Raw genomic sequence first — 17743 nt, forward strand, 5'->3', positions numbered from 1 at the left:
AATTACATAACTGAATTAATGATAATGAGATACAAGCTATACTGATAATCTAATTACACACCGAAATAGGGTGGTAAAGGTGTTCGTTATAATTTAAAGTGGCAGAGTCAAAAACTCTCACAAATGAACAAGAATAGGTAAAAAGTGCTAAATGTTTAGACACATATATTATGTTTTAAATACACTGTATGCGATACAAGACTTTAAATGACTGAAATTTATACTTTTATTCTTTAAGGATGCATTCAGTTGATCAAAAGTTAAAGGAAAGACACTTATAATGTTACAAAAGGTTTCTACCTCAAATAAGTGCTATTCTTGTAAACTAAAAAAAATCACATTTTGAAGTCTCCTGTTCACTCACAAAGTGAATTTATATGATGAAAAATACAGTAAAGACAGCAATATTATGAAATATTATTAGAATTTTAAATAATTGCTTTCTTTGTGAATATATGTTAAAATGTAATTTATTTCTGTGATGCAAAGCTGAATTTTCAGCATCATTACTCCAGACTTTAGTGTCACATGATCCTTGAGAAATCATTCTAATATGCTGATTTACTGCGCAAGAAACATTTCTGATTATTACCAATGTTAAAAACAGTTGTGCTGCTTCATATTTTATATTGAAACCGTGATGCATTTATGACCCCGGACCACAAAACCAGTCGTAAGGGTCAGTTTTTTGAAACTGAGATTTATCATCATCTTAAAGCTATCCACTGATGTATTGGTTTGTTGAGATAGGACAATATTTGGCCGAGATACAATTATTTGAAAATCTGGAATCTAAAGGTGCAAAAAAATTAAATATTGAGAAAATCGCCTTTAAAGTTGTCCAAATGAAGTTATTAGCAATGCATATTACTAATCAAAAACTTGAAAGTTTTTATATGTTAATCTTACAAAATAACTTCATGGAACATGATCTTCACTTAACATCCTAATGATTTTTGGCATAAAAGAAAAATCAATAATTTTGACCCATGCAATGTATTTTTGGCTATTGCTACAAATATACCTGTGCTACTTATGACTGGTTTTGTGGTCCAGGGTCACATTTTAATTCAGGATTCTTTGATAAATAGAAAGTTAAAGAGAACAGCATTCATTTGAAATGGAAATGTTTTGCTACTTTTTTGTGCATCCTTGCTGAAATTAAATGTTTTAAGTTCTTTAAAAAATACTTACTATCCCCAAACTTTATTTTTCCAAGCATTATCTGTACTCAGAATGCAATCACCCAATTTCAGTATGGATGTTGCACAGCAAAGCGACAGAAAACAAAATGGTTTGGGAAAGTGATACTCAGAATGACCAATGAAAACGTCACAGAGGCATGTCCAATTTCCTGAATCCAATTAACAGTATTTCATCTTTATTTCAGACCGACCCGGTTCTCTCCACAGCCTCAGCACACAGATCTTGTGCATTCCTAAGTGTCAAACACTCTGTCAGAGCTGTCTGTAGTGCGTAAGCTCCCTAAAGCTCTATGTGATTACATGCTGCGAGAGTTTTTCTTGTTATTGTAAGTGTTAACAAGAGGCTAGAATGTGAGCCAGGACTGGACATAATCTGACATGAATATTTGTGTGTGATCTCAGCTCTGCATAAATAGGTGAAAGTTCGTCCGTGTGAACTCCTGGTGAATGGTGTCTATGAGCGAGTCCGAGTCTGCGGTTCTCTCTGTTGTACCGTTTGGTTGAGAGGGGGCGCTGTGCTCTGGTGTGTAAGTAAATGAATACGAACTCCTGTAGATCAGACCGTCCAATCGGATCAGGGATAAAGGCACTGTGATTGGTTGTCTCATCCATCTCCACTCACCACTCAATATGGATACGTCAGGAACGACACACAGCAGAGACCTGGAGGACCTAAGATAAATGAAGTATTACATTTACATGGTTACGTTGATCAAATAACCTTATTTTTTTCAGTGTGCAACTATTATTTTCACTAAAGAATCGGACAGCATTTAATGAGACTGTCAAACTGAAACTCTGTATTTTCCTTTCACAAGTATGAAAAAAGACATGTTATGGAAGCAAAATAACCCTAAATCTCAAAACTGACCAGTGCATTTACCTGTAGTGCTTTTTATAGGGTTTTTGTGAGTCTTAGAAAGTCTTAAATTCGCCTTTCCACAATTTAAGACCTTAACAAGGTCTTAAATCAGAACTGAAAGTCTTAAGTCATGACACTAAATGTTGCATACATTGCAAAAATATAAATATCTTCCTTAGTGTTTTTGTTTTTCAATATAAATATCTTAACATCCTTAAATCAGAATGCATTTATTTGAGATGCAAATGCAAAACTGAACAAAATGAAGGGAGTTTATACTTAGAATAAAGATCAAATATCTGGCAATATGGTATGAAAACTTTTTTCCCTTATGAAGCAAGTTGTTTTCTGAGCCCACTGGTAGATATTTATTCTTGAACTCACTTTATTTTAAAAATGTCTTAAATCACAGCTGAAAGTCTTAATTTAATAAAGTCATGACACTAAATGTTGCATGCATTGCAAAAATATAAATATCTTACTCAGTATTTTTATTTTCCAATATAAATATCTTAACATTCTTAAATCAGAATGCATTTATTTGAGATGCAAATGCAAAACTGAACAAAATGAAGGGAGTTTATACTATACTATAAGAATAAATATAAGAATATAAGAATAAATATCTGTGTGGTATAAACTTGTGAGGTAAGTTGTTTTCCTAGCCCATTGGTTTCTCATAAAACAAGACTTCTTATGTCATATCAAGTTAATGTATCTTGATTTAAGAACCTTTAGACATTTAGATTGGAAAACAAGACAATAATATTGATGAAGAAAGTTCAAAGTTCTTTAGATTTGCATGCAAAAACACTGTTTTAGAAATTATCTCTTGTTCGGTAGCAGTGACTGTTACAATATTGTAATTGTCCAATTTTGACTTGGGTATTAATCTGATAAATGTTTACGTACTGTAACTTAAGATGACGGAAGTTACACCTCACTAATTTGCAGTCATTTCAGTTGCTGACCTTCCTGACATCTGACACTTCACTACAACTTTAAGAACCTCCCTAAAAGGACCTGAGAGAAACCATCGTTCCATTTTTGCCTGCCGAGACAGGAATGTCGCACCACGGCATCCCTGGAGCCTTGGCGAGATGGTCACAACGAACTAAAATTATTGCACAGGGAAAGGTTTAGTAAGAGTATGAAGTTGGTTTTGTATCTTGCAATGAACTTGCAGGCATCTAGAACCTAAATGCAATTCCTAAAATAGTCTGTGATTAGATGAGCCATGTTCAAAGCCAAAAATATCTGCATGCCTCTATCCTCACAGTTTACTTCAATACGAGTCTGGTATGTTTTAAAAAAGACACTAGAAGCTTTTTTGGGCTATTTTGCTTTTGTAACGTCTTCTTTCAGATTAATGGGAAGAAAACATCAAAAATACACATTTATGTGTTCATTTTATTATACTTTGACTATTTGTGCCTTTCAATTACAATACTTATTTTTAAATATCAGAAATCTCCACTTCACAGCACTTGCACACAACAAACTTTATATATTCTGAATCCAGTCTATAAAAAACCTTTAATATCTCCAAAAAAAAAAAATAATCAAGAATATTGATCCTGGCTTTATCCAATATTCAGATTTCTGATTTGCCACTGATTTTATAAAAGCATTAAGCCTGTCTGGTCAGTGTTCTACACTAATTGTACCATGTTTTATGGCTGTTTAGGCACTTAAACACTCCTTTATAGTGATAAACTCACTGATAGCTGACTGCTTTGGTAATGACCTGTCAATTAGCACAATATAAATGATCCTTGTATCATTTGCAAGGACCTTGTGTTGTTCGGTAACACTTTAGAATAGGGAAGAAAGGTAGTTGTTTAGGTATAGGGTAGGATTAAGGGATCTAAAATATGCTCATGCAGAATAAGGCATTAATAAGTACTAATAAAAATTGCTAATAAGCAGCTAGTTAATAGTGAGAATTGGTCCTTAAAATAAAGTGTTACCCGTTTTGTATATGTACTTCCTCAAAAGTGTTTATAATCATTCTCTGTGACATCTGTGCTTTAACGTGTGATTTTGATAAATGATAAGATATGCAGTTTGCAACGGAAGACTTCAGAGCTTAATCTTGTGTTACACAGGACCTCCTGCGGTTTACAAGAAGAGGAAGTCATAAACTGAAAAAGACTGCCTTTAAACCGCACATTCACAAAGCGTGTCATATTCTAACTCAAATAAGGAAACTTTCCTTTTTAATGTGTTTGAACTGTTGAAGAGGAACAAAAAAGCAGCTTAGCTGTTTACAACATAGTGCAGTTTTAGTAATATTAGTATTTTAACATTTTTTTCAATAATTAACAATATGTGACCATGGACCACAAAACCAGTCCTAAGGGTCAATTTTTCAAAATTGAGATTTATAGATCATCTGAAACCCGAATAGATAAACTTTCAATTGTTGTATGGTTTCTTAGGATAGGACAATATTTGGCCAAGATACAACTATTTAAATATCTTGAATCTGAACGTGCGAAAAAATCTAAATATTAAGAAAATCGCCTTAGCAAGTTCTTAGCAATGCATATTACTATATATATATATTTTATATTTACAGTAGGAAATTTACAAAATATCTTTATGGAGCATGATCTTTACTTAATTTCCTAACGATTTTTGACCCATACAATGTATTTTTGGCTTTTGCAACAAATATACCCATGCTACTTATGACTGGTTTTGTGGTCCAGGGTCAAATATAGCATGAAAAATAATATATAAAAATAATTTGAGCTCTGGATATATTTGGTTTATATAATACAATGTAACCATTCCATTGCTTTTTATCACTGTATTTTCAGTTGAATTGCATATAAAGTTTTTTTTTAGGTTATTGATTTTCGCACCAGTTTTGGTTTTAATATAGTGTAACTATCTATTTGGTAGGGTGGCCTGACTGTTGCTTAATTTTAGCTTGCCAAACCACAAGCCTACAAATATGATAAATGCTCACCTGAACATTGTCTCAGCTTGCATGTTGCCAAACCAGACCTTTAAGTGTGGACTGAAGTTTTCTCCATGAAGCTCCAACATAGCCACGTGTCCACCTCCGTTCAACTAAATCACCAAGGACACATTGTTCAGGCATAGAACATTCATAGAGTTTCATATTAAATTTGGTTTCTGTTGAAAAGATATAATGAAGGAACATAATTTCTTGATTTCTGACCTCTAGTCCATTGATGAAAGGTACGGGGCTGATGGTGGTCGGGTGACTGGTGAGACTCTCACTAAAGGTGTATTCAACCACCTCCGTTCCAATGATGGTCCAACAGGAGCCGTCATTCAGTAACACCTTATTACTTTCTTTAGGACACGGAGAGGCCTATAAGTTCAGAATGACACGGTGATGAGTAAATGATGACAATATTCATTTCAGGTTGAGCAACTGTTCATAATTAACCATCACTGCCAGTGTTCACCTGGAACTGTATGATTTTTTCATTAGACAGGCACAGGTACATGTGGCTACTGTCTCTGAACTGGAAAGCACATTTATGAAGCTGAGACACAGGCTCATCCACATCTAGACATGCATGCTGCTTGTTCACTTTACGTATTACCTGCAAGGAAAGAAAACAGAAACAGCTTACCATTTTGTACATTTAACATCCTCTTAAAGGAATAGTTCACCCTTTTTCACTGGAGGAAGTGTTATTGTAGATTATGGACTCATGTTTTGCCCAGAAGCAATGGTTTTACACTAAAAACATCTTAATTATGGATTTGCTTCTCAAACAGGCAACATGCATTACTGGTTTTTATCAGCTCTGTTTTGAAATAATGCTACATTTCTCAAAATCTGCTGAAGAAACAAACTAATCTATAATGGCCTGAGAATGAGTAAATATTCAGCTATTTTGTTTTTATTTCCAGAACCCTGCTGTTTTTCAGATTTGATATATTACACTTTTAAAAATAAAGCATCTTTATTGGCATCAGTGGTTCCATGAAGAACATTCACAGAACCTTTCCATTGCACAAAAGATTCTTTATAGTGAAAAATGTTCTTTATTTACACTAAAAATGATTCTTTTAGGAACGGTTCACTAAAAGGTTCTTTGGGAATCCAAAAATTCTTCTTCTATAGCATTGTTTCTATAGCCTTAATTTTCAAGAGTGTATTTGAACAAAATGCTCTTCATTTTTGTTTCCAGACTGCTGAAATCTGATAAGAGCAGAGTCAAAAAGGAAAAAAAAAAAGATTCATCGCCCTTCAATCATGAACCATTGCACCTGGTCCCCCGCATACGTGTGCTGCACAATATGCCTGACTGTTGGCCATCAAAAGTCCTGCTGCATGATAGCTTCAAATACACACTTGCAAACCAAAACAAGCCAGTCAGCAAATTCAAACAACTAAAACAACATTGTGAAGGCTTATTCTGTTTGCCAGTCTGCCAAATGTGGTATTTAAACATCGCCCTTGACATTTTGATCAAATGCTTTATCAGCAAATTGTGACGCATGTTGGTAGCAGACTGGCTTCCAAAAAACACCACAGTCATGGAAATTTCTGCTATACAAACTTAGAGACATGGGTGAAAAAATACACGCAACATGCAGATTCAATACAGTAAGGTTTTTGAATTAAAAAAAAAAAAAAAGTGCATGGTTTTACACTTGCAGTGGAACACTATTACACATTTCTCCTTCATTTTAGCTTTGATATCTTTTATAAAGATGATTAAGGATCATGTAATAGTAACAAAATCATTTTTTTTATATTTCCATACCATTGGTGGCAGCGCCACTCCTGAGTCAGTGCATACCAGCTGAACCACACAGCCATAACAGATGTAGCTGTCGCACACAGTATATTCACTATGAGCGGCATGCATCTCCTCCACTATGAAGAAACAGAATGAGTATTAGACTAATAGCACTGTAGGGATGAGACAGAAAAATAGACCTCACTCAGATTTAGCCTTGAGTGCCATATATGGGTTAAACCCATTTATGCTACATTAATTCCAGCTGTTGAGCACATGTTGCTCACATTTACATTTGGATCTTTTAGAATATCTATTTTATTTATTTATTTATTTATTTATTTATTATTGTGTTTAATGTCAATACAAGTATTCTGGAAGACCAATTTTACTCTCAAATGCAGTGAGGCGCTGCAGGCGTTTATGTGAGTTTATTTACACTGGACATCCAGCATGCAGTGTCATCAATTTGGCCGGTTGTTTCTAGATTTGTTTGGGTTTCTTGTGTTTATTTAGATACTTGAATGGTGAATTAGTCACTAGAACCGAACGTTGGGCAATTGCATGTGCATTTGTAAACCTGGGTTAATAGAAAAACTTTAGCAAAAGGAGTTTCTAATGTCATTAGTGTGAATTCGCAGTTGTTATAATAATACTGTTAGAATATGTTACGTTTATAGTATATGTGCCTATTTAGTGAGAAATAAATGCATAAATTGCATGCAATCATTACTAAATGAGTCCTAATGTTGTTAACCTTGTATCAGTATTAGGTAAACACTTTACAATAACGTCTCAATTGTTAACATGAGTTAATGCATAAATAAGCAATGATCAATTTAGTTTTCCAGCATTTATTAACCTTTGTTAATATTAGTGCATTAGTCCATGCTGAAATTAACTAAAATTAATAAATGCTGTAAAAGTATTGTTCATTGTAAGTTTACATTAACTAATGTAGTCAACCAATGGACTGAAATAACTACTGAAACATTTTTTTGTAAACCTTTTTTGTAAACTTTTACCAAACGTAATCTAAAGAAACACCAAACCCAGGATTTAAAAATATATAGTGTGAATTCTTGAAACCTGACTCTGCAGGAATCATTACTAGCTAGGGTGAAGTATCAGTTTTCAAGTGTGAGAAACTCATAGTTTATTTTTATTAGGGATTAAGATATAAGGAATACAAGCAGAATAACAGAGAAAAATCATTGGATCCCAAACCTAACATAACAGTGAAGGCTGTCCATTGTCTTGCGCTGGCTACAAAAGCCCCGTCTTCCACTGCCAGGTAACGTGTACTGACTGTCTGCGACCGTAAGCGGTTAAACAACGACACTTTTGAGCCTGATGAAATACACACTGCACAAACAAACACGTTTTTTTTTTTTAAAAATGAACAAATGAGCAAACAAAAGAAACACCATAATAATTTAAACCCTGACTGATACCTAAACATGCACATTCAGACCTACAAGCAGACAGCAAACACAAATGACGGATATACTGTGACTAATGCCAGTCTGTTCTTTTTCTTAATCTTTGTCTCATTGTCCGTCTCTCTCCCACAGAACGGTGAGGAATTCAACGTCATTTGACAGCTGCTCTCAGATGTCAAGCGCCTCTTTCTTCCCCTTAGAAGCTCTCTGTGGATCCAACAGTCAATGTCAACAGAAGATGCCCTCTTAGTGTGTGCTTTAGGATCAGAAGGTTAGAGGTCAAATGTCTGCCTCCTGTGGCAATGGCTGCCGGGTGACACCAGTTAGTGGTTTGACCCCACTTCTCATACAGAAAGACACGCAAACACGCTTATCCAAACTTACAGGAGTTCGGTTTCTACACCGGTCGACCCTTTTACGTAACGGCACTTAGTCAGAATTGACGTCATATTTGATTTTGAGGCAATAAGGATAGATGAACTATTTATTTTTTGCATTGTATGTGTTTAACTGACAAAACAACAACAAAATCCCTGCTAGCTCTAAAAATTAGTCATGATTTAAAATTAAACATTTAAATGGACTGAATGTGTTTTACCTAAGTCAAATTAATTATGGAGATTCAAAACTGCCATAAATACACACATGCACAGACTCACGGTCAGCGTTTTTCATGGACTGCCTCTTCTGTGATGGTTTGGAGATGACTTTAATGAGTCTGCTGTTAAATGTGCCAATTTCTTGCCCTCCGCTGTGAAACAGGTGTAGCAGCAGATGAAAGTGCTTTCGTTTGTCCGTATCTGAGATATACAATGTTTTAGCACAGGCAAACATCTGAAAAAATTAAATGGGCACAAATGAGTCAATTGATAACATGTACGAAAGTTAAAAAGTTTGGAGTTATGTTTTTGGAACAAGTCTCTTATGCTTACCAAAACTGCATTTATTTGTTGAATAATAATGTAATATTATGAAATATTTTTACAGTTTAAAATTAATTGTTTTTGATTTGAATATATTTTAAAATATAATTTATTTCTGTGATGCAAAGCTGAATTTTAGTATAATTTCTTCAGTCTTCAGTGTCACATGATCCTTCAGAAATCATTCTAATATGCTGATTTGCTATTATTAATGTTAAAAACAGTTTTGCTTCTTAATTTTTATTAAGCTACATTTATTCAGGATTCTGTGCTTTCAAAAAAAGTTCAAAAGAACAGAATTTACTTAAAATCTTTTGTAACATTATGAATTCCTTCACTGTAACTTTTTGTCAAATTATTGCATCCATGCTGATTAATTTCTTACTGACCCCAAACTTCTAAATGGCAGTGTTATTGTCAATTGTATCTAAAGCAATAAAATTAGCATCAAAATAGCTCAGACTGTTTGCTTTTGAAAGAAATATTGTTATGCATGTGATAAATAATGATATATTTAAGAGATCTTATTTGTGAGTATAATTTTCTGTGGTCAGAAAATGTGGTCATATTCATCCATCTGTCCACCTTATATAAACCTGGTTGTAATCGAGGTAGAATAAACATATGATCCCATCTCCAAATCTATCTGTACACACAGCAGTCATGTTTTCTCATAAACCCGATAGACTCTCCTCTCTTTGATCGCTGGGCTTTGGCAGTGTCTCACCTTCCTGTCTGTTTGCTCCTCAAAGCTCAGCTTGAAACTGTCTGTCCGCGGATCAGCGGAGCTGTCCAGACCCATGTAACCGAAAAGCCGACAACTGGACTCTCCTAGACCTGATGCTGTGTGAATACAAATGGAAAAATTACAGTGAATAAGAAGGGTAAGAATGAAGATGTTCTCTCACAGCTCACTGACCTTTCAGCTGCTCCTGTCTGAGCTTCCATCCGTGTCCAGTGAGATACACGCAAGGAGGTGGACAGAAAAACCTATGAAAATGCACAAAATTCATATTTTTGGAATAACACATGAAGAGAGAGGGTGTGCAATAGCACTGTAAAATAGCACTGTTGTTTTAAAAGCTGTATTTAATGCTTTATACAAGACTGCTTCAAAGCAGCTTCACATTAATAAACAGAAAAATAACAGTGTTACTGTTGTAAAGCTGGTTGATTAGTTGGTGGAGACCTGGTTTAATCGGTTTTCCATCTTTATCAAGCTGTTTAGAGCTAGTAAACCAGCAACAAACCGGCTTCAACATCTTAAACCAGCAAACAACATGAGTCCCTTGTTTGTCCTGAACGGTTAAACTGTTCTTCAGGAAAATCCTTAAGGTCCCACAATTTTTTTTTTTTTTTTTTTTTTTTTTTTTTTTTTTTTGGTGAACCCTTTCCAGTAATGATCCTTGTTTTAACACTGAGGACAACTCAGGGACTCATTTGCAACTATTACACAAGGTTCAAACGCTCACTGATGCTCCAGAAGGAAAAACAATGCATTAAGAGCCGGAGGGTGAAAACTTTTGGAATTTAAAGTTCAGGATAAACTTCACATATTTTGTCTTCTGGGAAACATGTAAGTAGCTTCTGAAGGGCAGTACTAAATTACAAAAATATGATATTTAGACACAATAAGAAAAATATACACATCTTTATTCTGTTAGAAAGTTTTCACCCCCTGGCTCTTAATGCCTCGTGTTTCCTTCTGGAGCATCAGTGAGTGTTTGAACCTTCTGTAATAGTTGCACATGAGTCACTCAGTTGTCCTCAGTTGTCCCTTCAGAAGCTACAGAGGATACTTACATGTTTCCCAGAAGACAAAATAAGTCAAATTAAAGTCAAATAAGTCCCTCAGTTGTCCTCAGTGTGAAAAGATGGATCTCAAAAACATACAGTCATTGTTGGAAAGGGTTCAAATACACAAAAAGCTGAAAAACCAAAGAATTTGTGGAACCTGAAGGATTTTTCTGAAGAGCAGCAGGCAGTTTAACTGTTCAGAACAAACAAAGGACTCATGAACAACTATCACTAAACGAACAAAATTAAAAACAGCTGAGGATCATTCAGGTAACAACACAGTATTAAGAATAACTAAGAAGAACTAATTTCTCTTGTGGACTTTATGTAAACGTCTTTTATGTGAAATATCTTATTCAGGTCAGTACTAAATAAAAAATAACTTGCATTTTGTATGATCCCCCTTATTTTGGTAAAATAATTAACATTTTGCAGATTCTGCAAGGTGAATGTAAACCATATACAGTTGAGGTCAACTTAACTGTATATGCTTGAATATTTCACTGTTGAGAAATGTAAATGCACATATGAAAATCATTTTTACCTCTTCTCATTGCCGTAAGACTTCTGAGCAACTTTGGCATGCAAGATGATCACTGATTGGTCAGGTCTGAATTGAAGGTATTGCCTCACTGAATCTCTGGTTACTTTTGCCAATGATGAGAAATTTTGATCCTCCCTAGTGATGCACAAAAATATTTATTTTAAGCTTAGTGTTACAAAATGATAAAAGGGTGGTAAATCAAAATGCATTTTCTCCAAACTTATGCAATTTACCCTTTCAAGTAAACTATCTGTGCTTTTCTCAAATCATGGAATAAGTCCTTTCCAGTTTCGACATAAATATTGATATTATTTCAGAAAGTAGAGGCATTAATAGCCTTTTTGGCTGTCCTTTATGTCTGTAGTAGTAGTCCTACTGCGTGTTCTGACATTAACCATACAGCAACAAGCAGCGTTTATGATTCAGTAATAGATATGAGTTATAATAGATATTTTGAAAGCAGCAGCGATGAATTAGACAGGAACTTTCCAGTTATTTTGGTGGGGGGTGGGGGGGAATACATTGCATGATACATTTAGGGCAATATATTTAAAAATAAATCCTTTTTATTCTAATTTCCTTTTTAAATCCTTTCAGGATAAATGCCAGTGGCAAAGAAGGGGAACCATATCATATTTGTATAAATAAGAAAACATCTCCCTTTGTGTTCCACAGAAGAATGTAAATCTCATAGGCTTAGAATGACACTGATGAATAAATAACGACAGGATTTTCAGGATTTGATTCAAGCACAACTCTTGAATCCTGAACACAAAAAGTATCAGTTTAAAAAAAAATTAAGCAGCACAACTGTTTTCAAAACAGATATTACTGAGCAGCAAATCATATTAGAATGACTTCTGAAGGATTATGTGACCATTCAGCTTTGCATAAGAGGAATAAATAACATTATTACTGTATATTTTGAACAAATATTTGCAGCCTTGGTTAATATAAAACACTTAAGTGTTAGAAACTTTTAAACACAATTCAGTACTTTGAACTTCATGTGATCTGTTTGCAGTTTCTCAATTTTAAATATTTCACTTTTATTACTTACTCAATTCGAAACAGTTGTGGGAGTTTTAATTCCTCTGATTAAGACCCCGAGGATATAAATGTGATATTTCCCAGCAGAGCAAAGTGCTTTAATTGAAACTCACTCAAATCCCCAGGCTTAGGATGTTTCAGTCAGTCTGACTGGATTTTTATCTGAGGCCTTCCCAGGAGGATACAGGGTCGAAGGGTCACTGATGTTATTTCTCACTTTAGGACGAAGGTCAAATTAGATCTGCGTTTGGCTTTTTAAATTATTGACATTAAATATGCAGTTTAACATGCTGTGCTTTTTCTAAAATTATTTTAATAATGTTTTTCTTCTCATTCCTTTATCACCATACTTAAAGGACCAGTTGCAGTATCTAACATTCACTTTTAATTCATATAAACTCGACTCTAATAAGAACTGAAAGAGATATTTGTTGATTACCCTAATACAGACTCTATTTCATAGGAAGCCTATAAAACACCATCACTGTAAATGAAAGTCAGACTGATAAAGTCAGTTCTGTGTACACTAATGGCACTTTAAGAGGTTGTGCATCAATCGTGGACTAAAGCAGAACCGCAAGGAATTTCTGTAGGTTCACTGAAAGAAAGCGTTAATGTTCTCTCTCCTGCTGCAACCCCCCAAAGAAATCCTGCCTGCTCTTCCCATTTCGGACGGGGGTGGGATCTACATTTTAAACGTGCTCTGTAGATTTAATACCTGGCCGATGTCTTGACTGTTCACTCTATCCTTGAATAATCGCCTGGAGAGGTTGCTACTTACCTTAAGGAACTGCTTGACTCTTTTAATAGGCTTTCTGAATCATTGCCGCGTCATTTTGTCGTATTTTTGGATACGGTTGCACTCTTCAACATCAGAGACTGTACCTGTGTCATTACCTGAGGTGAGTGAAGCACGCGTCTGATGTGTACAGGTGAGACAGTTCTGTCGTGTCCACAATGGCCAGCCCTGGAATATTGAGAGGAAGAATGCACCGTTGTTTTAATTTGAAGCTAATAACGACCTGGACAGTGACCTAAAAAAATAAACATAATTTGCTTAGCTGAGCATTTTCATGCTATTTTTAAACGATGTTTTCAGGTTAAATTATTTCAGGCTGTTACTTCCCTCGATAATAGAATATAAGATGTACTATTCATAATAATATAAAACATATGTCATATAAAATATATTTTCTAAAATATTGTCTGTCATAAAATGCAATTGGTCACTTAAATATTCAGTTGTTTTTATCTAAGCAACTTTTGAATGTGATGACATACTTTTTGGAATACATTTATGTCACCAGATTTAATTAAAAAATACTTTATTTGATTATTAGTTAATATGTAAGCTATTCAATTACATAAATGTCTGTCAAATATATGTTTTTAATATTATTTAATGTGTAAGCTATTTTAATATGTTATGTGATAGTGAACCTTGTTCAAAATAATATTTATAATTATAAGCATACTGACATACTATGTCTGCTGTCTGTGTATCGTGCACGTGTAATTCTTCTGTATCCATTAGATATTATAGTGTGTAGTAGGCTATACTACCAAAGCACATGCGGAAAAATGTCTCCCACCATGCAGTGCTCTTAAATTGGCCTTTAAAGTGGAAGCTATGTCAGCTGCTTAGTTGCACAATAAAGCAAAAATGTAATCTAGACAAGTGTAATGTAATTGCAGCATTTTTTAATATTTGGATGATGATCGAATGGCTAATTTAATCATGCAACATCAATAAGGCATACAAATTTTGAAAATGATTCTTGTTATAAGAGCAATACTTTTGAACGTTCTGTTAAAGCATCTGTGTCAATACACAATATAGTACACTATTTCGTTCTAAACACAGCCAAGAGCTGAACTAAACTAAATATAGATCAGCATGCAACAGAGTAGCTGTGTTTCAAAACCTAGTGAGCTGCCAACCCAAACAGCATTTTTGGGCATCATGCTTTCCACAGTGCTGTCTAGATAGGCAGCTCACCAGGTTTTGGGACACAGCCACATGGTTTAGGTGCACAGTGGTTGGCTGGAGGCAAAATCTCCATTAGTCACATCTGCTTTCAATCCTACTTTAACAAGAAGCTGCTGTTAGTTAATCTAACTGTGTTCTGAAGCTGTCAGTCAATCGGCCACGCTTGTCATTTTCCTCCATTCGCCCTCCTACCTCTAATGCTCCTGTCTACTTTCTCGCTCACTCACACTGGGTTTTTCTTTGGTCTGTCTGTGCCCCATGTCAAGCTGAGAGAAATGTTTACACTGCGGGGCTTTACCCCGTGGAGATCCCTGTGGGCAAGAGCTGGGATCCGGGAAGCTTAAACAGTCTTTTAAAGATACATATACAGCACATTGGAAGAAATGTGCTGTCGCTCTTATGTTTTTTACTGCCGGTCACCTTTTCTCACTTTGCTACTTTACTCTGACAGGAGGCTATGGTTCTCTTGGTTTAGGTTCCTCAGGAGAGCTGTCATTTTTTTCTTCCACAGTACTTATAATGATCTTTGCTCAATTTATCTAATATTACATGTTTACCTTATTTTTAAAGCTCAGAGACTGGTGAAACCAATGATGAATAAGGTCATATTTTACACCATAAATAAAAATAATGGCCCTTTCATTTCAGGCTAATTAATGCTATGTTCTTTAAATTGTAAAGATAGTTTTTTTTTTTTTTTTACTGCCTTTTTTATGCTGATGTATGATTTATGCTGAGAATTCAATATTTATTTTAATGCTTTACACTAATGAGAATTTGTTTTTAATTTTTTTTATTATTATTATTTATTTCTAATAAACAAATATTATACAATATATAATATAAATGACAAATCTATATTCTTTATTTATTTATATTTTTGCTTATTTATTTTTAACTGCTTAATTGTCACGTAAATTTTGGAATATTGAAAATCATAAAAACATCCTAAAACAGGCTTTTTATGCAATGTATGGTTTTTAAAGAATGCCTAGTGTTGTTAACATGGTTCTCTTTTATTAAAATGTGTTTATTTTTAATAAATGAAACACAAATATTATTTTATAAATATTACATTTTACATTATTAAAAAATAATATTTAGAGATTTTTTTTAATTTTATGGTTAACTAAAATTATCAGGAAAGTGATGATGTTCACCATAGTTTACATGGTTCTTTTTTATTTATTTTTCACATCTAAATAAATAATATATGTTAAATATATAAAATAATATATAATATAAAAAGTAAAGTAATTCTTGATTAAAAGAATGCTCACCATTATTAACAGTTATCTTTTATTAACTTTATTTATTTTAAATTAATAAATAAAATATATTGTAATAAATATTCATATTAATTAATATTTTATAACATAAAAATACATTTCATTTATTTTGTTTAAAAAATGCCCACCATTAGAGTTAGCGTGGTTCTCTATTATTATTTTCGTTATATTACGTTATATAAACGTTATATTATAAATAATATAGAATATAAATAGTCCTGGACAACAATTAATTGCAATTAATCACATCCAAAATAAAAGTTTTTTTTTTTTTTTGTATAATATATGTGTGATACATATATAAACACACACATACAGTTACATGTATATATTTATATTCATATAATTTATATTATATATAAATATATAAACAAAACTTTTCTTAAATATACACATGCATGTGTGTGTATTTATATATACATAATAAATATATGCAGAACACACACATTTATTAAAAATATATATATTAATTTAATTTACTTTACTAAAAACAAAGTACAATATGTTACCATATTTCTCGTACTGACCTGTTTCTCCGTCTCCTTTCCTTTGGTCCTGCATGGCGTTCAAGTGTTCAGCCACTTTGAAATCTTCATGAAGTCCTCTACTGTTCAGACACTCCACTGTTGTTCATGCCAACTGGTTTTACTTTATTCTGTCCTTTCGCAACACTGTAACTGTCAGAGCTCTGTTGTAAGAAGACTTCTCCATCTCCATTTCCAATAACTGTGTTATCAGCCTCATAGGAGTATTTGTAAATCTATATGCGTGTTTGTTTTCAGAGATAGTCACCTGTACTCAGGTGCTGAATTCTCACGCCTCTCTCCACGTGGCAAGCAGTTACTGATACAAGTGAACACAGAATGAAGCATAAAGTCCAAGTGGAAATGAGTGTGGGTGACATTTAGCACAAATGTTGCTTATTTTGTGGGAGCAAAATTTAGAAAACCAAACCTCTCTGGCTTTTAAGTTGCAACCATGAATAACAAGCAAACAGGATTCATGGTTGAACAGGATAAGTGATTTTACACGTTTGTAGTGATGTGGTCACAAGGTATTTGCATTATTTCCAGATGCAGGGCCTGAAAATGGTGAAATATGGAGGGTAGGTGTTCATTAAATCAGCAAACCTTTCTTTACAAGGGCTGCATGTTCTTCAAAGCCAGTTTATCGGTAAAATATCAGCACGTGCAAATGGACTGGAATAACAGCACCTCTTTATATGTCTGCTATGACATATAATATGACTTTGGCTGCTATCCAAAAGCCAGTAATGATGTTATGTCCTCTGTAAACATACCTCTTAAATTTTCTGAATCTGCTTATATGATGAGTGTGACCAGAGAGTGCTGAAATAATCAAAGCTTGAGTTAAGGGCCTCAGCAGCTCGTACGCACACACTCAAAGCCTAATGTACACATATAGCACAGAGGGCTTCATTGTATTAGCACACAAGGGACTGAAGTCTGCCGTTAACCTGGATGCCACTGAAACCGACGGTCATGTGCAGAGTCTTTATCGAGGCTGAGAGAAACCACAAACCAGTCCTGGTCATAGAGGTCACTTCAAACCTCCTGCTGAGAGAAGGAGAGTAGTATATAGGGATGCATGTGTGATGTCTTTACCTTTTTCATTTGTTAATTTGAAGGAGGTTAATCATCCTGAAATTAACATTCTGTCATTTTTTACTTACCCAAGTGGTATTTCAAATCTATTTGATTTTTATCATCCAGACTGACCAAAAATGACAATAAAAGCACCATAAAATAGAGGATTTTATACTATATTCCAACTCTTAAATCTCATTTGTTTCTGTAGATATTTAAACGTTACACAAAGATGCATGTTTGATGTCAGTGATGCTGACCTCCTTTGGTTGCTTTTCACATTGCATTGATCAAACTT

At 34.1% G+C, this 17743-nt stretch overlaps 2 protein-coding genes across 13 annotated transcripts in view; one reads left to right on the top strand and one right to left on the bottom strand.

Moving 5' to 3' along the window:
- Window positions 1–221: 221 nt before the first annotated feature.
- Window positions 222–16563, bottom strand: rbpjl (recombination signal binding protein for immunoglobulin kappa J region-like). Its single transcript, XM_051112755.1, has 12 exons — window positions 16366–16563; window positions 13457–13526; window positions 11510–11644; window positions 10088–10158; window positions 9896–10011; window positions 8905–9079; window positions 8031–8168; window positions 6828–6940; window positions 5514–5654; window positions 5261–5416; window positions 5045–5148; window positions 222–1877 (listed from the first exon to the last, which is right to left on the bottom strand). Exons 1-12 carry the CDS (start codon window positions 16397–16399, stop codon window positions 1604–1606), a joined length of 1527 nt encoding a protein of 508 aa, XP_050968712.1. The 5' UTR covers window positions 16400–16563; the 3' UTR covers window positions 222–1603.
- The window catches only part of matn4 (matrilin 4), a 31060-nt gene continuing 26587 nt past the window's right edge, over window positions 13271–17743 (top strand). For all 12 annotated transcript variants that reach the window (XM_051112743.1, XM_051112747.1, XM_051112745.1 and 9 more), the window contains exon 1: window positions 13271–13461. The gene's annotated coding sequence lies outside the window, so the exon portion shown is untranslated. The remainder of the gene's footprint in view (window positions 13462–17743) is intronic.

Source organism: Labeo rohita, chromosome 6 (assembly GCF_022985175.1).
Source record: "Labeo rohita strain BAU-BD-2019 chromosome 6, IGBB_LRoh.1.0, whole genome shotgun sequence".
In the NCBI taxonomy this organism is placed as follows: Eukaryota; Metazoa; Chordata; class Actinopteri; order Cypriniformes; family Cyprinidae; genus Labeo; species Labeo rohita.

Coding starts and splice junctions, on each gene's coding strand:
- rbpjl (XM_051112755.1), bottom strand. CDS start 16,399: ATGCAGGACCAAAGGAAAGGAGACGGAGAAACAG. Junction 13,527..16,365: donor GAAAGGAGACGGAGAAACAG/GTCAGTACGAGA, acceptor TCAATATTCCAG/GGCTGGCCATTGTGGACACG. Junction 5,655..6,827: donor GAGTGGCGCTGCCACCAATG/GTATGGAAATAT, acceptor CTTTCCTTGCAG/GTAATACGTAAAGTGAACAA.